The sequence below is a fragment of the Vulpes lagopus genome, chromosome 2, assembly GCF_018345385.1.
Source record: "Vulpes lagopus strain Blue_001 chromosome 2, ASM1834538v1, whole genome shotgun sequence".
Classification (NCBI taxonomy): domain Eukaryota; kingdom Metazoa; phylum Chordata; class Mammalia; order Carnivora; family Canidae; genus Vulpes; species Vulpes lagopus.
Window position 1 is genome coordinate 156,262,052 of NC_054825.1, and position 25,379 is coordinate 156,287,430.

The following is a 25,379-nucleotide window of genomic DNA, read 5'->3' on the forward strand; positions in this document are numbered from 1 at the left end:
GCAACACAGATGAATTTCAAAGTCATTTTGAATAAAAAGCGAGTCATAAATGAGTATCACACACTAAATAATTGCATTTATATGAAATTTTGGAAACTAATAGTGAAGTGACACAAATAGTGAAGTGAAATGCAAACTCAGTGACACAAAGATTGATTGGCGGTTGCCTGGTGCTGGGGGCAGGGAGGGTTGGCCTTTAAAGGTGTATGAGAAATGTTTTAGGGGTGATGAAAATGTTCTGTATTTTTATTGTGTTAGTGGTTTCATAGATGTATACAATTATCAAATGCATTGAACACTAAATGGATGCAGTTTATTGTATGTAAATTATATCAATAAAGTTGATTTTTAAAAGGCAACAATGAAGAGATGGATTCATAATCTCATTTTAGTACATGTTTAGAGACCAGATAATTTTATCAATTCAAATTACTCCAAATTCTAGAGATAGCATTTCTCAATATATTTTTATAATTCCCAATATATTTTATATTTCTCATTTTTTTTGTTTTGTTTTTTTTTTTTTTTTTTTTTTAGTTTAGCACCATTTATTAAGTGATCTCAGCTGTTGTTGTAGCTTCTGTGTATCAGCCTGTTCTTAAAACATAAAATGCTCTTCCAATTCCTCTTGTCCAGGACAGAAGGATCTTCCAGGTAGCACGCCAACAGAACAAGAGACTCTGATGATGCCAGCTTCAATGATGGTGCCATCCAGAGAGGGAGAGGGTCATGGCACATTCAACCGCGGCTTCCAGAGGTTTTGAAAAAGGAGCCTTTGGGGGCCCAGCCTGCCTGGCATTTTGATGCTGTCGGTGTGGGTTTTGTACTCCATAATGGTGTTGGGAGGTAGGTTAAGCACTTGCCGAAGGGTATCCCGGATGCGGGCTGTGGTTGCTTGGTCACTGGCAGTCTTATTCCATATTGAAATAATGTCCTCCTGAAACCGGACAGAGACCACAGCCCCACAGATCTCCTCCCCAACCATGAACTGTTCCCCCAACATGGCCAGGATGAGATTCTCCCAGCAACGGGATGCCAAGCCCTTCTGCAGTCGAATAATCCACTTGCCACCATTTTTATTTGCATCATCCTCCCACATGGGCTTAATTCCTTCTTTGAAGAGATGGAAGTCACTGTGGCCTGTCAGGTCCCCAGGACGTACCATGTGGCTATAAAACCTCCAGAACTGCTCCACCTTCCTCTTACTGCTGCCCTGACTTTTGTCTCGTTCTGTTTTTTCCTTCTCACCATCTTTCTGTGTGCTGTTTTCTTCATTCTGATCATGGTCCCCACTGTCATCATCTTTCAATGAGTCGAACTTGTTGTTCATCCTCTCACCGCCGCCGTCGCCACTGCCTCACCTTCTCATTGTTTTCATTGAAATTTAAAAATATACCATCACTATAAAATCATCATAGTAAATACAATGCAAAAATAAGGAATTATTGACTCATCACTTATGATGCAAATATAAATAAAAGCATATAGAATGAGTCTTGCAGTATATAGTTATTTAATTCTAAAATTCAAGAGTAATGGAATATCAATGAGAGTGACTAAGTTAAAAGAGGAAATATGTTTTAAAATATTTACTGAAAAGTATTTGATTCACTCTTTAATAAAATAGGTATGGTAAGAAATTACTTAAATATATTTTGCTAATAGCAACAGCAAATACTTTATTTTTTAAATATTTTATTTATTTATTCTTGAGAGACACACAGAGAGAGGCAGAGGGAGAAGTAGGCTGCCTGTGAGGAGCCTGATGTGGGATTTGATTCCAGGACCCTGTGATCACGACCTGAGCCAAAGGCAGATGCTCAACACTGAGCCACCCAGGTGCCCCAAATTTTCTTAACTTATGTTGAAACTTCAGTATAATTTGAATAACAGTAGTACTAGTGGATATCCTTTTACCATTTTTTAAATAGGGATTTTGATACAGATCTTTATATCAAAAAGTTTGAAATATTTTGTTTTATTTATGGTAAATTCTTAGTCCATCTGCAGTTTTAATTCTGTATATAGTGTAAAGTAGTAATTTTTTCAAACATATATTTGAGAATGTGTATGTGTGAATGGGGAGAGGGGCAAGAGGGAGAAAATCTTCAAGGAGACTCCCTGCTGAGCATGGAACCCAACTCTGGGCTTGATCTCATGACCCATAGGATTAGGACCTGAGCTGAAATCCAGAGTCAAATGCTTAACCAATTAAACCACCCAGGTGTCCTTAATAACCATTTTTCACCATCATGTTTTGACTATTCTCATTCTCCATCATCTGGAACATCTGGAAACTAACTTCTCCAACACAGTAAGATCCCAGAACACTTTTTGTCTTTTTTGGGCTCTCTTCTTCATTAGGAAACCTTAAATCCATGTCACTACTAGACTAAATTAATCAAGAGAATGCAGTAAAAATGGTCAGTCAATTCTGAGGCTGCAGTTAAGATTTGTTTTGTTATATTGAAAATGTAGCTACTTCTCTTCACTATATGTGCTTTTTCAGTTATGTTCAGTGATTTGAGTGCAGGCACAGTACAAGCAGGATGTTGGATTGGACCAGAGTTGGAGATTGATTCAAAAGTTATAGTGATAGCTCAGATAATCAAAGCTGAATAAGCAAAAAATGAGATGAGACAAAGATTGGATTGTGAAAAAGTATTGCTACTTACTAAGTAGAAGTTTCTATGAGGGATGGGTTTAAAGTATATTTCCTAATTCTTTTAGTTGCCAAACTCTTCTTTCACAGTTACAACATTTAATACAGATACTGTATTTATTGAACACTTCTGTTATGCCATTGACCTGTAGTCTTAATCCTCACAATTCTATGAGAATAGTTATTCTTCATCAAATGAGAGTATAGGGGTTCAGGTTAGTTAAGTAATTTACTGTGATACAAAGGTAATGGGACTTGAAAATATTTTAATAGTGTTCTAGTCATTTCCATATGGAAATCATTAGTGAAGTATCCTTTTCTCTAAATCTACTCATTCTACTTTGTCACTGCTGGAACCCTCAATGAGTTCTTCCTTTCTTCTGTCAGTGACATTTAAAAATAGGTAGATAGCAGTTGAGGAGTTCCTACAAATACACTATGCAGTATTCATGGACTTCTGTTTATCCTCCATTTTTGTAGACCTACTTAGCACCTTACTTTTATTTTTTTTATTTGAGAATGTTTTCAGCCATATACTCCTACTGAACCTGATTTTCTCATGCAATTTCTGCCATAGAAGTTTTATTTTTCATGGAACAGGAATACATTGTATGTATACTTTCTTGTTATTTTTCAGATTTACACTGCATGTGTAAGGTGTTATTTTCAAGAAACAGCATTTTTGAAAAAGAATCACTTCAGTGATGTATAATGGAAATATTAAAGAACCACCTTGTTGGATCCAATCTTAGAGGCTTATCTGAAATAGGACAGAGAACCGAGGAGGAATATTTCAGACAAGGGAAGTATGAAAAAATGCCCATATTCAGCCAGCATCCAGCAGCACACATTCATAAGATTTTTCATAATAATTCTGAAAAGCTGCATCAGAGATTTTATACAAACAAGCCACCTTATGAATGTAAGGAATGGAAAGCTTTTAGTTATGGATCACAACTTACTCGACATTGGAGAATTCATACTGGAGAGAAACCCTATGAATGTATGGAATGTGGGAAGGCCTTTGGTCATTCCTCACAACTTAATCGACATCAGAAAATTCATAATGGTGAGAAATTCTATAAATGTAGGTAATATGGAAGGCCTTTATTCAGTTATTACACCCTATTCAACATCTAAGAATTCATACTGATGAGAAGCCATACGAATGTAAGGATTGTGAGAAGGCTTTTCCTTGTGGCTCAGAACATACTCATCATCAGAGAACTCATACTGGTAGAAGCCCTATGAGGGTAAGGACTGTGGGAAGGTCTTTGGTCTTGGTTCACACCTTCCTCAATGTTGGAGAATTCACAGTGGTAAAAAACCTTATGAATGTAATGAATGTGGTGAGATCACATCTTATTGGACATCAGAGAATTCAAGTGGTAAGAAATGCTAAGTATGTGAAGAATGTGGGAGGGCCTTCCTCTGGAACTCCAAACTTGCTCAGTGTCAGAGACTTTATATTGGAGAAAAACAACAACTAATACTGTAAGCAAAGTGCAAAGGGTCTCCCTTTATAACAGACAATTCATAGTTAGAGTAATCTTACAAATAAAAATAATTTAGAAAATTATTCAGAGGTCATACTTGAGTCAATATCAGAAAATGCATACTGTGAGAAATACTGTGAATGTAAGAATTGTGGAAAAGCCATTAATCTTAGCTCAAAACTTAAATATTACAGAATTTATATTGGAAGGAAAAAACCCTCTTATGAATGTAAGCAATGTGTCTTTAATCATGGCTCAAAATTATACATCAGTGTTTGTAAGCTAACTAGAACAGAGAAGGGAAGAATGGGAAGGCTGTTAGTTATGGTTCACCTGCTGGTCAGAAATTTTTTTATAAGCTATGTGGCAAAGTCTTCACAGCTCAGAATCTAATCACAGCTTTTCAATATCACAAAATTTATAATCATGAGAAAACTATGTGAGGAATACAGAAAAATTTGCTTCATAATTTATATCTTAGCATGAGAAAATTTATTTTGGGTCAGTAGTATTTGAATGTTACTGTTAATGTTATTTGAATGTAGAAAATCCATCACATTTAAGACTTTACTGTAAACTTGAACTTTTAGTAGAAAACTTTTTTAAAAAGAGAGACAAACCATAATATAAACTTTTTTAAAAAAGATTTTATTTATATATTCATGAGAGACATACAGAGAGAGGCAGAGACATAGGCCGAGGAAGAAGCAGGCTTCCCATAGGGAGCCCGATGTGGACTCAATCCCAGGACCCCAGGATCACGCCCTGAGCCAAAGGCAGACCACTGAGCCACCAGGCATCCCCCTATAATATAAACTTTTAACTACAGAGAACAAGCTGAGGGTTGCTGGAGGGGAGGTGGGCAGGGGATGGGCTAGATGGAGGATGGGTATTAAGGAAGGCACTTGTTTTGAGGAACACTGGGTGTTATATGTAAGTGACGAGTCACTAAATTCTCTAGTATTACACAATATGTTAACTAGAATTTAAATAAAAACTTGAAATAAAAAAAATTCCCACAAAACTTCTTAAAACCCACATTACATATTGTAGTTCTGTCATTTTCTTACTACTGGGGCATTGAGCTAGTTAACTTCCCTGTTTACTTAGTTTTAAAGTGGAAGGAATTAAATATTTCAACCCATATATTGTCTGCCAAATATTCCCATAAGTGTTGACAGTATCACTACCACTAGTAGTATTATGAGACAGTGAAAATGAATGCAGAGGCGCCTGGGTGGTGCACTCTATTTATTTAGGTGGCTCTCTCAACTAAGTGTCTGACTATTGTTTTTGGCTCAGGTCATGATCTTAGGGTCATCAGATGGAGCTGTTGGGAATCTGCCCTCAGCAAGGAGTCTGCCTAAGTCTATTGCCTCTCCCCTACCCTACAATAAGTAAATAAATCTTTTTTTAATGAAGAATTCTTCCTGTTTAACATAGGAAAGCTTTTATCTCCTACTGCATGTAAGAAAATTATCTCCAGAATAATAAATATGAACAGGCCATTATTTGGATCTTTTTTTGCCATGTCTGCAAGTTCATACTGGGAAAATAGTAACCCCACGATATAGTGATTGTAGAATCATTAAAAGCATAGCTTCTAGACACGTTTTATTAGGTAACTTTACTGTAACAAATCCTTAAAAGCAGAAGTTGTATAGTTTTTATTTTCTACAATAATTATGGATGTTAAAAGATTCTAGGGCCTTTTAAGCATACAGTAACTATCTGTATGCTTAATTATTTAAAAAAATACAACAGAAAATAGACTTTTAAGGGGAATGACTATGAACTGGTAGAAGATATAGGATGTGGTCAAAGCTGTTTTCAGAAGTTAATACATGCATTATTATTAAAAAGTCAGGGGCAGTTACTGAGCGTTTTCACACTGTACCTTAAACATGTTGGGTACCGCATATTTGTTGAATAGTTATGAATTCAACTCAAGAAATGGGAAAAAGTTCTAAAAAACCCTGAAATGAAGATGGAAGAGTCTAATAAAAGATTAATGAAAACAAAATCTAGTTTATTTGAATTTGCTGGAGTAGACTTTGTCATGTCACATCAGAAAAAAAACTGGTCATAATTCAACACTATGAAAGAGAAATGAATTAAAAGATAGATGTGATGAAGATGTTTGTAATACTAATTTTATTACAAGAAATTTGAAAATCTAGAGAAAAGGCATAATTTTATGTCACAAATTGATTCAAGGTAGAAGTATCTGAAGACATCAATAAAGGAATAACATAGTTACAGATCTTTTCTCTTTAGATGTAGTTAATTTTACAGGTAATACCTGGAGGGGACAGATATCAGCTCATTATATTACACATTATTCTGTTAAAAATGCTGGAGCAGTGCTTCTCACACAGGCCACTGTTTCCCCTCCCATTCGTAACAATTTTTGATTGTTAAAAATATGGAGGTTTATAGGGCAGATTGTTGTTAAACCTACCATGTACAGGACAGCCCCCCACCTCACCGCAAAGAATTACCTGGCTGGAAATATCAACAATCCTGATCAGAATACCTGGGTTCAAGGTTTGTACAGTAAGAACAAATACTAGATCAGTATCAATCAAAGTATTTTTGATCTTTAACATTTGCACAGCTTTCATTTAGGTTTTTCACTGTTATTTTGTATAAGCTTTTGGGTTACTCTGAATATCATTTTTTGGAAGTTTTTTAGTCTTTGGTATCATTTGGTGTATATATTTGGGTATGTAATGCATGTGTAAATGGGTAAGTATATTCCATTTAATCATATATATTTTTTCTTTGTGGTTTCTTATTTTTATGTCTGTCTTAAAAGTATTCTCCACATACAAGATTAAACAAATTAATATCCTTCTTATAATTTGTTTTCTATGTAGATTTTAAGAGACTTGAGGGGTGCGGAGGGACGGAGGGAGAGAGAGAGAGAGGGATGAGAGTCTTTTTTTTTTTTTTTTTTTTGGGATGAGAGTCTTAAGCAGGTTACATGCCCAGTGAACCTGCTGCAGCGCTTGATAACATAATCCTGAAATCATGACCTGAGCCGATGTCAAGAGTCAGAAGCTTAACTGAGATACCCAGGTCCCCAGATTTTAAAAGGTTTTTGAGGGTTATGTGGCAAACAACTATATACCTACTACATAGAATTAACATTTTAACAAATTTTCTTTCTCATTTTTCTTGGTCTGTTCTTCATTTTCACTTTTCTAGTTTCCCACCTCTTCCCCTGCTATTGGGCGCTCTATCTCAAGTAAAGAAAATCTTTAAAAAACATGAAAATCCTTTGAAACCTCCCTTTTCCTTAACTCCCCCAACTCCCAAGTATATAACCAGCCGCCCCTCACAACCTCGGAGCAGCTCTTTCTGCTCAAGGGTCCTCTCCCAGTGCTTTAACAAAACCACCTTTTTTTTTTTTTTTTTTTTTTGCACCAAAGACGTCGTAAGAATTTTTTCTTGGTCCTCAGTTACCTCATCCCACCAAACCTCACCTATATTCTAAAACTACCTCACTCACAAGTGGTTTTTAGACCTTCAACGGCCATTCCTTTCTCCTCCAGGTGCCTCTTGGAGAAGGATCCAACTGGGAAAGTGGAAGATTCACAAGACGGCAGGATTTTCTTGGGACTCTAGATTGACCAAATTTGAAACTACCCAGCTCCAGCCCCTACCAACGGCCAACCACTACTCACACGCAGGGCCTTCCTGCCAACTCCCCGCATCACAGGGGCTGGTCTGGGAAGGAGTCTGGCAGGGGCGCTGGAGACAAAGGCGCTCCCCCACCCCCCACCAGGTGCGGCAGAGGGTCACCGACGCCCTCGGGGTCGACGGCGGCCGCACACACCTCCGTTAGCCTCCACCACCGCCCCTCGCCCTCCAAAAGCTCTCACCAGGTCGCCCTGCCCAGGATTTGGGAAGCCCCCACTTTCCGTGTCCTCCGGGCGCAGTCGTGAACGACCCACACTGCCCTGCCGATCTGATGCGCTTGTGCCCCCAGAACCTGTGCCCACAGAGGCCGAATTCTCCCGCCAACCCCTAAAGAAGCGCCCAAACCCCGGGGTAACAAGTTGCCACGCGGAGCCTGAGAGAAACGGGGTGCGTCGCCCGCTAAGTGGCTCAGGACAGCGAGGCCCGTACCTGCAGGCCTGTACCAAGCCCACTCTCACGGGCGGCAGCCAACCTGGCAGTCCCGGATGGTCCCGGGAGAAGCGTCTTCCCGGGGAGCCCACTGCCGGGGCGCCTAGCGTCGCGCGGCGGTTCACTCCGCAAACATCGGAGAACCGTTGCGCAGAACTGTAGAGGCGCGGGGACGGCCAAGGGAGGCGCTGGGCACGCGCTGCGGGGATTCCCGGGAAGTGTCGCGCAGAGCCGTAAAGGCTGTGGTTCTGACGAGCGAGACGCCGGGTTCAGGCGCACATTCCTTTGCCTCGTCGCGCAGCGCCGTGAAAGCGGCGGGAGGACGAGGGAAGCGCTCAGCTCTGGAGCTGGGACTCGGCAAGAGTCGCACAGGTAAGAGCTGCCGGCCCCACAAGGCAGGTGGCCCCTCTGCTGCTTCGCGTCTGCCTGGTCGCCCCTGAGAAATTCTGAGTTTGCCCCAGCTCCGGGCCTTCTCGGTGGCGGTTAGTGCCGGGCTGATCGAGGATGTGGGAGTTGGTGGGTGGAGCGGCTGCTTCCGCGAGCCGGGGAGGGGTCTAGCGGTGTTCGGAACTTGGGCCATTAGGAATATGTGTTTGGGCCAGGATTGGGCAGTGTCACGCCCGTGAGACTGTTTGGGATGCTGAGTAGGAATCCACGAGGAGGGCAGCCCGGGTGGCTCAGCGGTTTAGCGCCGCCTTCGGCCCAGGGCATGATCCTGGAGACCCGGGATCAAGTCCCACGTCGGGATCCCTGCATGGAGCCTGCTTCTCCCTTTGCTTGTGTCTCTGCCCCTCTCTCTGTGTGTCTCTCATGAATAAATAAATAAAATCTTAAAAAGAAAAAGGAATCCACTAGGATACGGGGGGTGGAGAGAGTTGCTGTGACTGACTTCGGCAGGTAAAGGAATCCACAAGGATACGGGGGGTGGAGAGAGGTGCTGTGACTCCAGCTGGTGGGTCGGGTGATGGGACAGGAGGTTCGTGAGTATACGAGAGCCATAAACCGCTGACGTTCCTCTTTGACCGGTCAAAAAAGCAGTATATTTCACATGTGGAGCTGCAGCAAGCATTTAAAGTAGATAAAAACACGTTTATTTCAGCATGTGTGCAAAATCCAAATTTGTTTTTAAAGAAAGAATATTTTGCCCCTATTAGGCCCCTATTTTGGCTAAAGCTGTGAGGGAAGATGTTCACTCTCTTCTTTGATGGATATTTGGGGATTCCAGGGATTTGGCCTAAATTTGCCAGCTTTGGGCTAAAGTAAAGCAGTTAGGTTCACCAGGCAGTGTGTACGAAGAGCTCAGAGTTGAGGAAGATGGCAAGTGCCTAGGTCAGATAGTGTGCTCATTTTCCGAAGAGAAAACTGCTTCAGAATAGAGGCTGAACACAATCGGACATGTGGCTCGACCAGTTTACAGTTCACAGACCACTTAACACGTTTCTCTGAAGATTTGTTTTCCATTTATTTTCACCGTCATTATTCTTCATCTGATTATAAATAATAGAATCCAGTAGGGTAGTTGGGGATAAAATTTTACTGATGACATTATTAAAACAATAGTTTAAGGATGTAATGGAAGTAAAGACCCCCTTTCCCGCTTTACAATAGATACTAATAAGAATAGAAATAAACAACCTGAAATAAGACCTATTTTAGGAAAACTATGAACAGTGTAGCCTGAATGGCTCAGTGGTTGAGAGTCTGCCTTCAACTCAGGGCGTGATCCTGGAGTCAGGGAATGGGGTCCCTCACTGGGCTCCCCTTGGGAAACCTGCCTCTCCCTCTGCCTGTGTCTTTGCCTCTCTCTCTTTATCTCTCATGAATAAATAAGTAAATAAATCTTAAAGAAAAACCACAACAACTGTGAACACTGCAGAAAAATGTAAACCTTAACTAGAAAGACACCCTAACTGTATGTAGGGAGAAACATCAGCTATCAGTTCACAGGACCAAAAAATAAATAAGGATCTAAAACAGCTAACGTAAAGTAGATTTTATGCACAAATCGTGATTTTAACACTGTGATAGGAAGATAATACCATCTTCTTAAGTGCATGTGAAACATTCATAAAACTAATAATATACTTTTTTTTTTTTTAACTTATTCATGAGAGACACAGGCAGAGGAGGAAGCAGGCTTAGGCTCCCTGTGGGGAGCCCAATGCAGGACTCCATCCCAGGACCCTGGGATCATGACCTGAGCCAAAGGCAGACGCTCAACCACTGGGCCACCCTGGTGCCCCTAATAATACACATTTCAAAGAAAAAAGTAATTTCCAAAGAATAAGAGTACTCTTTTACCCAAACTAGAAATTAATTTTTGAAATGATATATACCTGGAATTTAAGAAGCTTCCAAAAATAAACTCGTCCAAAGAAAAAATGCAAAATGATATTGCAAATTTTAAAAGAAAACTGATAAAGCACAAAATGTCAAAAACTACAATACACACTTAAAGCAATTAAATAAAATTTTATAGCCTTAAATTTTTTTTATAGCCTTAAATTCTTTTTTTTTTTTTTTTTAAGATTTTATTTATGCATGAGAGGCACAGAGAGAGAGGCAGAGACACAGGCAGAGGGAGAAGCAGGCTCCATGCTGGGAGCTCAATATGGGACCTGATCCCGGGACTCCAAGATCACGCCCTGGGCCAAAAGCAGGCGCTAAACCGCTAAGCCACCCAGGGATCCCCAAAATTCTTTTTTTTTTTTTTTTAAGATTTTATATTTATTCATGACAGACACACAGAGAAAGAGAGGCAGAGACATAGGCAGAGGGAGAAGCAGGCTCCATGCAGGGAGCCGGATGTGGAACTTGACCCGGGGTCTCCAGGATCACACCCAGGCTGAAGGTGGCGATAAACCGCTGGGCCACCGGGGCTGCCCATCCTTAAATTCTTAAGACAATAAGAAAGGGGAATAAAGCATAAGTTCTAGAAATGGACTGAAGTATATTTGGACAGTGTATATGAACTATGGCATAAAAAATCACTGGGGAAAGAGAACTAAAAGAGAACTAAGATTTCAGTTTAGGAGAAAAAAAACCCAAATAATTGGGTTTTTCTATCTAAAAATCTAAATAATTGTAACATTATTGAGCTAGAGTATGAATAGACAAGGGGAATAAAGCATAAGTTCTAGAAATGGACTGAAGTATATTTGGACAGTGTATATGAACTATGGCATAAAAAATCACTGGGGAAAGAGAACTAAGAAAGAGAACTAAGATTTTAGTTTAGGAGAAAAAAAACCCAACAAAATAAACCAGAACAAAACAGAAGAGAATAAATTATAAAAGTAAATTGCAAAATTAATAAGGCTTAAAGAGAAATGAAAAGTATGTAAGTGAATAATAAGTAAAAAAATGAAGTGTAATAAAAACCAAAATAGTCCAACCACTCACCATAAATTAAGAAAAAAATGAAAAAATGAAGAAAAATATAAGAAGTGACCAGGAGAAATAGCTGTGAAAGAGGAAATTTTAACGGTAAACTACTTTCACAATTCTGTTTTTTAAAAAAGACTGATTTATTTGAGGGAGAGAGAGTCCCAGGCGGACTCTGCCTTGAACTGAACTGGAACTTGATCCCACCACCCCAGAAACATTACCTGAGCCAAAATCAAGAGTTGAAGGCTTAAATGACTCTTAACCCAGGCATCCCTATTTTTACAATTTTGTGTAAAATAATAAAATGAGAGTAAAAATAAAGCTTTGATAAATTAGTAGATTCCTAGGAAAATCCATTTATCTAAAGTGACAATTTATGGTGAAAAGCATAAATTTATAAACAGATTTTGTTAGAAGAAATGTAACCTCTCACCAAACAGCATCAGCCATAGAAAGTTTCACAGAAGAATTCTACCAAGAAGATGGAAAAGCTGTAGTTAGCTTTTCCACATAAAATATTTGGGCCAGGGGATCCCTGGGTGGCGCAGCGTTTTGGCACCTGCCTTGGGCCCAGGGCGTGATCCTGGAGACCCGGGATCGAATCCCATGTCGGGCTCCCGGTGCATGGAGCCTGCTTCTCCCTCTGCCTGTGTCTCTGCCTCTCTCTCTCTCTGTGTGACTATCATAAATAAAAATAAATAAATAAATAAATAAAATAAAATATTTGGGCCAAAAGCTGAAGGAAAATATACAAAAAGAACTGTAGACAAATCTCAGTAATGAATATTGATTTAAAAAATTTAAATATTGGCAAAACCCAACAGGATATTAAAATAAAATCTCACCATGTTGAATTCATCCAGAAATGCCAGCACACCTCAATATTTGGAATTGAATCATCATAACTAATCATATACATAGATCTAAGGAAAAATGTCATAGAATTTCTCCTCGAAGCACTTGAAAAGATCTTTTACAAAGTCCAACACCCATTTCCTCCTTTTTTTTTTTTTTTTTGGTGGGGCTTGAACTCATGACCCTGAGATCAAGACCTAAGCTGAGATCAAGAGTCTGAGAACCAACAGAACCATCCAAGCGCCCCTCAACACCCATTTCTAACTTAAAAAAAAGATCACTGCAATAAGTATTGATATATCCCAGGCCTAAGACAATTAACATCCTTAATATGTAAAACAATAGAAATATTTTCTTAAGTTCAGAATCAAAGCAAGTATGTTAACTTTTTACTTTTGTCATTAGCCAGTGATATCAGTGAGAAAATAATGAGTTGTATAAATTTAGAAAGAAGTGAAACTATTTGCAGAAGAAATAAAATATATCTAAAAATTTCAACAGTCAATTAAAAAAATCCTGAGTGATGCATCAGGATTTTATTTTATTTTATTTTATTTTATTTTATTTTTATTTTTTTGCATCAGGATTTTAAATACATAAAATTAATAGCCTTCATTTTATTTGAAACATGTTATGACAATAAGGGAAATCTCAAGATATTTTTTGAAAAGAGAAAACACTTATTTAAAACCAGAATGTGTAGGGATCCCTGGGTGGCACAGCGGTTTGGCGCCTGCCTTTGGCCCGGGGCGCAATCCTGGAGACCCGGGGTCGAATCCCACGTCAGGCTCCCGGTGCATGGAGCCTGCTTCTCCCTCTGCCTGTGTCTCTGCCTCTCTCTCTCTCTGTGTGTGACTATCATGAATAAATAAATAAAATCTTAAAAAAAAAATAGATAAAACCAGAATGTGAAAATGTATAAGAAGAAAACTTAAATAGACTTTGTCAAACGCTGTTGTAAAGATACTACTTCTTTCCAAGTTGATATAGAACTTTAACATAATTCCCCAAACAAGCAAACAAGGTTTCATGTTGGAGATAAAAGCTGAATTTGCAAAAAATTTAACAATTAAAAAGCTGGAAATCTTGAAAAGGACAGACAGTGAAGGAGGTTTTGCTAACAACATAGGCTAGATTCTAAATAATTGTAACATTATAGAGCTAGAGTATGAATAGACAAGGGTTTGAATAAAGCATAAGTTCTAGGGATCCCTGGGTGGCGCAGCGGTTTAGCGCCTGCCTTTGGCCCAGGGCGTGATCCTGGAGACCCGGGATCGAATCCCACGTCGGGCTCCTGGTGCGTGGAGCCTGCTTCTCCCTCTGCCTGTGTCTCTGCCTCTCTCTCTCACTGTGTGACTATCATAAATAAATAAAAATTAAAAAAATAAAATAAAAAAATAAAAAAAGCATAAGTTCTAGAAATGGACTGAAGTATATTTGGACAGTGTATATGAACTATGGCATAAAAAATCACTGGGGAAAAGATGAATTCTTTAATATCATTGGGACAAGATAACCATTTTGATAAAGATAAAATTGAGTCCCTACTTGACAACATAAACCAAAACAAATTCCAAGTATGTTAGAAATCTAAATGATTTCTAGCGGGCTCCCTGCATGGGGCCTGCTTCTCCCTCTGCCTGTGTCTCTGCCTCTCTCTTTCTCTCTCCTCTCTGTATTCTCATGAATAAATTTAAAAATTTTAAAAATCTTAAAAAAAAAGTCTAAATGGGAGAAACAGATCCACGCAATTACTAGGAGAAAAAGAGAATTCTTTCATAACATGAGTATGGGTGAGGACCTTTTAGTAAGGGGCACCTCGTGGCTCAGTGGTTGACCGTCTACCTTAGGTTCAGGTCATGATTCCAGAGTCCTGGGATCGAGTGCCACATTGCGCTTCCTGCAGGGAACTCGCTTCTCTCTCTGCCTGTGTCTTTCCCTCTCCTTCTTTGTCTCTCATGAATAAATAAATAAAATCTTTAAAAAATATTTTAAAAGATAATTAAAAATGCAACTGATTAAAAAACACTATGGCAAAAATATAATCAGAATAAGATAATGAATTTGGAACAATATTTGCAATTTACTTCACAAAGGGCTAACACTAATATATAAAAAGTTTCTTAAAATTTTCATTTGTTTTATTTTTATTTTTTTAAAGATTTTATTTATTCATTCATGAGAGACAGAGAGAGAGAGAGAGAGAGAAGAGAGAGAGGCAGAGACACACAGGCAGAGGGAGAGGCAGGCTCCATGAGGGGAGCCTGATGTGGGACTCAGTCTTGGGACTCCAGGATCATGCCCTGGGCCGAAGGCAGGCGCTAAACCGCTGAGCCACCCAGGGATCCCCTCATTTGTTTTTTAATTGAAGTATTATTAACATATAGTTTTGTTTCAGGTGTATAATATTCAGTAATTCTATATATTACTCTGCTCATTATAATTGTCTCTTCATCTCCTTCACCTATTTGACCCATCTCTCCCCCCATGTCCTCTCTGGCAAACACCAGCTCTCTATATTTGAGTCTTTTTGCCTCTTTTGATTTCTTTTTTTTTTTTCCTCTTTTGATTTCTTAAATTCACATAACAATGTTATATGGTTTTTGTCTTTCTCTGAGTATATTTTATTTAGCTTTATACCTTTGGATCCATCATGTTGCAGATGGCAAGATTTTATTCTTTTTTGTGGCTGAGTATTATTCCATTGTGTGTGTGTGTGTCTGTGTGTGTGTGTGTGTCTGTGTGTGTGTGTGTGTGTATGCTACATCATCTTTATCCATTCACCTATGAATTGACACTTGGGTTGTTTCCATATTTTGGTTATTGTAAATAATGCTACAGTAAACATAGGGGTACATATTTCTTTTTGGATTTGTGTTTTCATTTTCTTTGGGTAAATACCAGTAGTGGAATTACTGGATTATGTGATAGCTCTGTTTTTAACTTCTTGAGGAACCTCCATACTGTTTTCCATAGTGGCTACACCAATCTGCATTCCTACCAACAGTGCACAAGGGTTGCCTCTTCTCCACACCTTGCCAGCACTTGTTTCTATGTGATTTTAGCCATTCAGAAAATTATGAGGTGATGTTGTAGTTTTGATTTGCATTTCTCTCATGAATGATGAGCATCTTTCATGTTCTGCTGGCCATCTGCATGTCTTCTTTGGATAAATGTTTATGTCTTTTGGACTTTTTTAATTGGATTTTTTTATTGTTGTCTTTTTTGTGTTGAGTTGTATAAGTTCTTTATATATTGTGGATATTAGCCCCTTATCAGATATATTTTTGCAAGTATCTTTTCCCATTTAGTGGGTTGTCTAATTTTAGTTTTATTGGTGGTTTCTTTCACTGAGCCAAAGTGCTTTTCATTTGGGTATAGTCCAAGTACTTTAATTTTTATTTTGTTTCCCTTAGCAAAAGAGATATACTAGAAAAATCTTTCTATGACTGTTATCAAAGTGATTATTGTCTGTGTTGTCTTCCAGGAATTTTATGGTTTCAGGTCTCATATTTAGGTCCCTACTCTATCTTAAGTTTAATTTTGTGCATGGTGTAAGAATGTGGTCCAGTTTCATTCTTTTGTATGAAGCTGTCCCATTTTCCCAACACCATTTGTTGAAGAAGACTGTCCATTTTCCATTGTATATTCTTTTCTTCTATGTTGAAGATTAATTGATCACATAATTGTGGGTTTATTTCTGGGTTCTTTATTCTGTTCCATTGATCTGTTTTTGTGCCAGTATCATTCTGATTTGATTACTACAGCTTTGTATATAACTTGAGGTCCAGAACAGTGATGCCCCCAGCTTTGCTTTTCTTTTTCAAAATTGCTTTGGTTATTTGGGGTCTTTTGTGGTTCCATACAAATTTTAGGATGGTTTGTTTAGCTTTGTGAAAAAATACTGTTCGTGTTTTGATAGGGCTTGTATTAAACATGTAGATAACTTTGGGTGGTAGGGACATTTTATTTTTTATTTTTTAAAGATTTTATTTTATTTATTCATGCGAGGCAGAGAGAGAGAGAGAGAGAGAGAGAGAGAGAGAGAGAGAGAAAGGCAGAGACACAGGCAGAGGGAGAAGCAGGCTCCATGCAGGGAGCCCGACATGGGACTCGATCGCGGGTCTCCAGGATCATGCTCTGGGCTGAAGGCAGTGCTAAACCGCTGGGCCACCAGGGCTGCCTGTTAGGGACATTTTAACAGTATTTGTTTTTCCAATTCATGGACATGAAATTCTTTTCATTTGTGTCATTTTCCGTTCTTTTCATCAGTGTTTTATATTTTTAGAGTACAGATAGGTTAAGGTTATTTTTAGGTATTTTATTATTTTTAGTGCAATTGTAAATGGGATTGCTTTCTTAATTTCTCTTTCTGCTATTTCATTATTAAATGTATAGAAATGCAGCATTTGGGATCCCTGGGTGGCGCAGCGGTTTGGCGCCTGCCTTTGGCCCAGGGCGCGATCCTGGAGACCCGGGATCGAATCCCACATCGGGCTCCCGGTGCATGGAGCCCGCTTCTCCCTCTGCCTGTGTCTCTGCCTCTCTCTCTCTCTGTGACTATCATAAAAAAAAAAAAAAAAAAAAGAAATGCAGCATTTCTGTATGTTGATTTTGTATCTGATGATTTTACTGAATTCGTTTATCAGTTCTAGCAGTTTTTTTGTGAAGTAATTTGGGTTTTCTATACATAGTATGTCAATTGCAAATAGTGACAGTTCTATTTCTTCCTTACCAGTCTGGATGCCTTTTATTTCTTGTCTGATTGCTGTGGCTAGGACTTCTAGTACTTTGTGGAATATGAGTTGTGAGAATGGACATCCTTGACTTGTTCCTGACCTTTGGGGGTGTTCTCAGTTTTTCAGCATTGTATGTTAGCTGTTTTTAAAATATATATCTATTGGATCCCTGGGTGGCGCGGTGGTTTGGCGCCTGCCTTTGGCCCGGGGCGCGATCCTGGAGACCTGGGATCGAGTCCCACGTCGGGCTCCCGGTGCATGGAGCCTGCTTCTCCCTCTGCCTGTGTCTCTGCCTCTCTCTCTCTCTCTCTCTCTCTGTGTGACTATCATAAATAAATAAAAATTAAAAAAAAATTTTTTTAAAAATAAAATAAAATAAAATAAAATAAAATATATATCTATTATTGAGATATGTGCTTTCTAAACCTATTTTGTTAAGTGTTTTTTATCTTGAATGGGTTTTTTTACTTCATCAGCTGCTTTTTTTTGCATTTAATGTACTGGACGTGATTTTTTTTTTTTTTTTTGGTATAGTCATGATTTTTACTCTTTGTGTTGTTGTATCACATTGATTGATTTGCAAATATTGAACCATCCTTGCATCCCAGGAATAAGTTCCGCTTGATCATGGTGAATGACATTTTTGATGTATTCTTTGTTCCCTTTGCTATTATTTTATTGAGGATTTTTGCATCTGTTGTCAAAGATATCGCCTGTAGTGTTGTTTTTTTAAGTGTCTTCATCTAGTTTGGTATTAGGGTGATGCTGGCCACATATAATGCACTTGGAAGCTTCTCTTTCCCTTTGTTTTTGGAATAGTTTGAGAAAATAGAATTACCATTCTTTAAATGGTAGAATTTCCCCATGAGCCATTTCTTCCTGGACTTTTGTTTGTTGGGAATTCTTTGATTACTGATTCAATTTCATTGCTAGTAATCGGTCTGTTCAAATTTTCTATTTCTTCCTGACTCAGTTTTGGGAGGTTATATATTTCGAGGAATTTATCCATTTATTTTGGGTTGCTCAATTTGTTGGCATATATACTTTTTTGATAGTAGTCTCTTAGAATCTGTTGTATTTCTATGGTACTGGTTATTTTCCCTCTCTGATTTAGTTTATTTGCCCTCCTTTTTTAAGTTCCTCCCCTTGTTGAGTCTGGCTAAAGGTTTATCAGTTTTGTTGTTTTCAAAGAACCAGGTCCTGGTTTCACTGATCTGTTGTTGTTTTTCTGTTTTGTTTATTTCTGTTCTTACTTTTATTATTTTCCTCCTTTTACTGTGTTTAGGCTCTGTACTTCTTTTTCTAGGTCTTTTAGGTATAAAGTTAGATTGTTGAGTTTTTTGTTTTGTTTTTGAGTTAGGCCTGTATTGCTATGATTTCTTAGAACAAATTTTCCTGCATCCCAAAGATGCAGGACTCATTGTGTTTTTATTTTCATTTGTCTCCATGTATTGTTTTATTTCATCTTTGATAATCTTGGTTGACCCATTTATTGTTTAGTAGCTTGTTATTTAACTTCCATGTATATTTGTTCTTTCCATATATTTTCTTGTGGTTTATTTCTAGTTTCATAGCATTTTGGTTGGAAAAGATGCATGATACAATTTTAGTATTTTTGAATTTGTTGAGACATGTTTTGTGGCCTGACATGACTGACTATTCAAGGGTCTGTTCTCCGTGCACTTAGGGGGGAAAAAGTGTATTCTAGCTTAGTATGGAATGTTCTGTATATATCTGTTAGATCTGTCTAGTCTAGTGTTGTTATTCAAACCCATTGTTTCCTTGTTGATTTTAAGATTTTATTTATTCATGAGAAACAGAGAGAGAGAGGCAGAGGCATAGGCAGAGGGAGAAGCAAGCTCCATGCAGGGAGCCTGACGTGAGACTCGATCCTGGGTCTCCAGGATCAGGCCCTGGGCTGAAGGCGGCGTTAAACCACTGAGCCATCCGGGCTGCCTTGATTTTCTGTTTCTATGATCTATTCATTAGTGTAAGTGGAGTGTTGTAGTTCCCTACTATTTCTGTATTACTATCAATTTTTTGCTTTATGTTTGTTAATAGTTGCTCTATGTATTTGGGTGCTCCTGTTGGATGCATAAGTATTTATTGTTACAGCTTCTTGTTGGGTTGTTCCCTTTATGATTGTGAGCATCCTCTTTTTTTTTTATTAAAATATATATTTACTTATTTTAGAGAAAGAGCACACACGTGTGTGAGGGGTGGTGGGGGTGGGGAAGAGAATCTTCAAGAAGACTCTCCACTGAGTGTGGAGCCTGAAATGGGGCTCAATCCCAGGACCTCGAGATCATGACCTGAACCAAAATCAAGATTCTGCATCTCAACCAACTGAACCACCCAGGCACTCCTCTTTGTTTCTTGTCTTTATTTTAAAGTATATTTTGTCTGATAGAAATATTTCTATCTCAGCTTTCTTTTAGCTTTTGTTTGCATGAAAATTGCTTTTTCATCCCTTCACTTTCAACATATATTTGTCTCTGCGTCTGAAATGAGTCTCTTTTTTAAAAAAAGATTTTATTTATTCATGAGAGAGACACACACACACACACACACACACACACACACACACACACAGAGACAGAGAGACACAGGCAGAGACACAGGCAGAGGGAGAAGCAGGCTCCATGCAGGGAGCCTGACGTGGGACTTGATCCCAGGTCTCCAAGATCACGCCCTGGGCCAAAGGCAAGTGCTCAACTGCTGAGCCACCCAGGGATGAAATGAGTCTCTTGTAGGCAAGTATAGATTTGTCTTGCTATTTTTTATCCATTCTGTAACCCCATGTCTTGAATGGAGTGTTTAGTTTCTTTACATTCCAAGTAATTACTGATTGGTATGTACTTATTGCCATTTTGTTACTTGCTTTATGGTTGTTTTCGTAGTTATTCTATTGCTCTTTTCTCATGGTTTGCTTTCTTTAGTGATATACCTGGGATTCCTTTTTCTTTATTTTTTGCATATGAATTACAAGTTTTTGATTTGTGGTTACCATTATAGGTGTATACATGACATATTCTGCATATAGCAGTCTCTATTAAGTTGATGGTTGCCTAAATTTGAATTCTAAAAGCACTAAATTTTTACTTCTCTTTCTCCCATGTTTCAGGTATATAGTGTCATACCTTGCATCTTTTTGTGAATCCCTTGACTGATTTTTATAGATATGCTGAATTTTATTGCTTTTGTGCTTCTTAATTTTCTTCCTCCTGCTTATGGTCTTTTCTTTCCCACTCACACAGTCCCCTTTAATATGTCTTGTAAGGCTAGTTTAGTGGTGATGAATTCTTTTAATATGTTTGTCTAGTAAATTCTTAATCTTTCCTATCCTTAATGGCAGACTTGCCATTAAGTCACTGTGAAGTGGTGCTGGCTTCTATTGGGGTTGTTTGCACACTGCCATGCTTGTGGCGCTGCTTTGAATGGACTCTGGTAACGATATTTTGGAGGCTGGGAATCTGCAGAACATGGGGGTAGGGTGCATTGCCCTTAAAGTCTCTGCCAGTCTGCTGTGTGAGGCGAACTGCAGCCACCTACGAAGACTTTGGAGGCGGAGATGGAAGGGGTGAGTCCACAGAAGGACACGGGCCTGCCTGCACTGTTAGGAAGCTAGAGGGTGTTCAACTGCGCTGGGTCCCATAGATGTCCCTGTATCTACGCTGTGGGTTTGGATGTTGGATGACACTCACCAGCAGCTTTGCTCTTGAAGACATCTTCCAAAGATTCCTGCCCCTCAAGCACCCACTCTGAGATTAGTAAATCTTCTTGTATTCCCCAGGCATTTTTGGAACTGCTGAGTCTGTGCTATATCTCAGTGGGGTTGTTCGTTGTGCTTTTTTCTTTTTAAGACTTTATTTATTCATTCATGAGACACACACACAGGCAGAGACACAAGCAGAGGGAGAAGCAGGCTCCATGCAGGGAACCCGACATGGGACTCAATCCCGGGTCTCCAGGATCAGGCCCTGGGCTGAAGGCAGCACTAAACCCCTGAGCCACCCAGGCTGCCCAGTTGTGCTGTCTCTTTAAGGGCAGAGATTCAGTTTACTTTTACTGTCCTGCTCTCCCAGAGCCTAGGTCACTGATTCTTAAAATTTTAGGTGCTAAGGCCCACTGGTTGAAAGAACTTGCTAAATCAGGCCCCCTTGGTCTTCTGAGTCAAATGGTAAGAGGATTTGTCGTCTTTGGGCAGGTTCTCATGTCTGAGGTGCCTGGAGGGAGCATCTGCTTTATTCCTCTCTCTACGCCCTTGGCACTCTTCTGTGGACAGTCCTATGGGTCTGTTTGGCTCTAGACCGCAGGTCCACCTTCCTGCCCTCCTCAATGTGATCTCTTCTCTACATTTAGCTGTGGAGTGCCTATTCTTTCAGGCTTCAGTCACTTTCTGGGTTATTTACACTGATGCAGGTATTACCTAGTTGCATGCATGGGGCAAGGTGAGCCCAGGATCCTCCAATTCCACCATCTTCCCAGAAGTCGTGAAATGCAGATTTTTTATTGCTTTTGTATTATGCAACTTTACCAACCTTTTTAGTTCCAATAGTTTTTTTCCATAGTCTGTAGAGTTTTCTGTATTAAGATCATATCACCTGTATAGAGAGACAGTTTTACTTCTTGTTTTCTAATTTGGATGCCTTTTATTTTTTTCTTCCCTGATTTTTTGGCTCAGATTTTCAGTATTATGCTCAATAGTGAGTGGCAAGAGTGCCACTATAATTTGAGAGTTTTTTTAAATCACCGAAGGATGTTGAATTTTGGCCAGTGTTCTTCTGCATCTATTAAAATGATGAGAGTTATAGACTTTCTTCTAGCAATGTATCACAGTGGTTGATTTGCGTATGTTGAACCTTCTTTGTATCCCAGTGATAAATATCACTTGATCATGATGAATTGTCCTTTTATTTTTTTTAAGATTTTTACTTGAGAGAGAGAACACGGTGGGGGGGGTGGGGGGGTGGGAGGGCAGACGGAAAGGGAGAAACAGACTCCCTTCTGCTTTACATGGACTTTTTATGAAATGATCTTGTAAATGTATTTTAAGATTTCTTAACATTTTCTTCTTTCTAGCTTAATTTTTGTAAGACTGCAGTATGTAATAGATGTAACATACAAAATATGTGTTGACTTATTGAAAACGCTTCTGGTTAAGAGTAGGCTATTAGTAGTTCAGTTTTTGGTGAGCAAGTTACAAGTGGATTTTCGACTTCATGGGGGGGGGGGTTGGCACTTTTACCCCAACATTGTTCAGTTGTACTTAATGCCCAGTAGAAAAGTTAGCTACCAAAAACGATAGCTACCAAAAAAATGGGGCAGGAAGATCCAGCTCCTTTAGAAATGCAGACCTGGGTCACAGGAGAGGTGCTGGCAAGGACCAGAAGCACATATATGTGTAACAGGTATTGTTGAGGTGCCAGTTATTGTCTTCTAGTTCCAGCCTGTCCTTTACTTGGCATCCATGTTCTGCTTTGCCAGATGGCTCTGTGTTAGCCAATAAAGGATGCTAGACAGAAACGGTAGACTGCAGACGAAGGGGGATTAACTGACTCCTTACTGTCTTTTCACTTCTCACAGCTTCATTCTCATGACGATCCTTCACGCTTGCAGTGGCGGTTCTTCCGGAGAGCAGCAGTCAAACCCAGTTTGCAGCTTTTCCAACACATGCAGAAACAGGTACACTGTGTCAGCCCCAGCCATCACCCCACAGAACTTATCCAAACCTAGAAATTCCATTACTGGCCAGGTGGCAGCCTTTCCCAGGAAAACTGCATTCATTCCCTCAGCCCAGGGAAACTGTATTCAGTACCTTGGAGTTCTCAGCTGTGGTCCTGTGATCAGGGATGTCCCTTTCCCCTGGGAACTTGCTAGAAGTTTAGATATTTTGAAGCACCACCTGGTCTACTAAGTCCATAACTCTGATGTGGGATCAGGAATCTATGCTTAACAAGCCCTCCACCTGAGCCTAATGAATGCTGAAGTTTGAAAACCAGTGCCTTCGAGTTCTCAGTTCAGTCTTGGTTGCCTAGTTAATAGTTTTCATTAAAAAAAAAAAAAAAAAAGAATTTCATTCTGTTTAAATAACTGGTGTGGGACACCCTAATAGAGTAGCGTTCTGCCAAAATGCATAAAGAAGTATCAACACCCAAGTTTTCTTAAACTCTTTGAGAAAATGGAAGAGGGAACTTTTCCCATGTCATTCTGCATGACACATTACCACAGATATCACTAGCAAAGATCAGTAGCCCCTAAGAACACAGATTCAAGAATCCTAAAACAACAACAAAAAATAGTACTTTGCATCCAGCAGCATATTAAAGTGGTTATGCACCATGACCAAGTGGGATTTATCTCAGTAATTAATGAAAGGGTGGATCATCCTATGAAGATCAATCTGTGTAGACACCACATTAATAGAATGAAGAATAAAACACAATCATCTCAATGCAGAAAAAGCATTTAACAGAATCTGACATCTTTTCCTAATTAAAAACAAAAAGAACAGTACTCAACAAACAGTACTCACAAACTCAAACAAAAAGAAAAGAGGGTAACGTCCTACAACATGATGAAGGGATTATATGAAAAACCTCCAAATAGTATCATACTCAGTGATGAAAAGCTGAAAGCTTTCTCCCTTAAATTAGGAACAAGACAAGTATGCTTGCTTTTGCCACTGCTCAACCATAAGTTTTAGCAAGAAAATTAGGCAAAAATAACTAAGAAATACCTAACTGGAAAGGAAGAACCTATATCTATTTGGAGATGACACGATCTAATATACAGTAAACCCAAATAAGTCCATAGAAAAAGAACTATTGGCACTAATAAATTCAGCAAAGCTGCAGGATACACCGTAAACACAAAAATCCATTGTATTTCTGTACACTAGTAATGAACAATCTGAATGGAAAGATACCCTATGGCCGTAGGAGGGCTTAAATACTGTTCATGTAGCAACAGTACCCAAAGTGATCTATGGGTTCAGTGCATTCTCTATCACAATAGCAACTGCTTTTCCTCCCTTTCCAGAAATGGAAAAGCTGATTTTAAATTTCATATGAAATTTCACATGAAATGAGAGACACTGAATAGCAAAACAATCTTTATTTTTTTTTAAAAGATTTTATTTATTCATAGACACACAGAGAGAGAGAGAGAGAGAGGCAGAGACACAGGGAGAGGGGGAAGCAGGCTCCATGCAGGGAGCCCCATGTGGGACTTGATCCTGAATCTACAGGATCACACCCAAGGCTGCAGGCGGCGCCAAACCGCTGCGCCACCAGGGCTGCCCGCAAAACAATATTTAAAGAGCAAAGTTGGAGGACTCATACTTTATGATTTCAGAACTTTTTTTTTAATCTTTATTTATTCATGAGAGAGAGAGGCAGAGGAAGAAGCAGTCTCCATTCAGGGAGCCCGACGCAGGACTCGATTCCAGGTCTCCAGGATCAGGCTCTGGGCTGAAGGTGACGCTAAACCCCTGAGCCACTCGGGCTGCCCCTGATTTCAGAACTTACTGTTTAACAATAGTAGCTATCAAAATCCTGTGGTATTGGCATAAGGACAGACCAGTGGGGTAGAATTGAAAGTCCAGAAATAGACCACACACGTCATTGTTCATCAGATTTTTGATAGTGGTGCCAACAACTTTCGGGGGCAAAGAATCTCTTTCAACAAGTGATGTTGACCTTACTGAATATTCATGTACCTCTGAACTGTTCTAATTCATTCAGAATATTGAAATCTGCCTCAGATCACATATAAAAAGTGATTAAAGATGGGTCAAAGACAAATGTTAAAGGTCAAAGTATAAAATCCTTAGAAGATATGGTGGGCAGATTTTCATGACTTTGTATTTGGTAATGGATTCTTAGATACCAAAAATATAAGCAACATTTTAAAATTCTGATGAAACTTTTTTAAAAAAAGATTTTATTTTAGAGAGAAAGAAACAGTGTGTGTGGGGGGGGGAATCTGAAGCATGTAACCCAACATGGGGATCGATCTCACAACCCTGAGATGCCCTGAGCCAAAACCAAGAGTCCTGTGCTCAACTGAGCCACCCATGAGCCCCAAATTAAAACTTTTCAAAGG

At 39.1% G+C, this 25,379-nt stretch overlaps 3 protein-coding genes across 3 annotated transcripts in view; 2 read left to right on the plus strand and 1 right to left on the minus strand.

Annotated features, from left to right (window-relative positions):
• Positions 1-764, plus strand: part of ZNF484 (zinc finger protein 484) — a 45,865-nt gene extending 45,101 nt beyond the window's left edge. Inside the window, exon 6 of the mRNA XM_041736766.1 lies at positions 637-764. Within this exon, the coding sequence (XP_041592700.1) occupies positions 637-764 (128 nt within the window). The remainder of the gene's footprint in view (positions 1-636) is intronic.
• On the minus strand, positions 728-8,355 carry LOC121480324 (eukaryotic translation initiation factor 4E type 2-like). Its single transcript, XM_041736790.1, has 2 exons — positions 8,293-8,355; positions 728-1,361 (listed from the first exon to the last, which is right to left on the minus strand). The coding sequence occupies exon 2, from the start codon at positions 1,328-1,330 to the stop codon at positions 728-730; it is 603 nt and encodes a 200-aa protein (XP_041592724.1). The 5' UTR covers positions 1,331-1,361; positions 8,293-8,355.
• Positions 6,621-24,403, plus strand: LOC121478549. The gene is made up of 4 exons (XM_041733639.1): positions 6,621-6,705; positions 7,949-8,214; positions 8,276-8,664; positions 22,860-24,403. Exons 1-4 carry the CDS (start codon positions 6,621-6,623, stop codon positions 23,188-23,190), a joined length of 1,071 nt encoding a protein of 356 aa, XP_041589573.1. The 3' UTR covers positions 23,191-24,403.
• Positions 24,404-25,379: the final 976 nt, after the last annotated feature.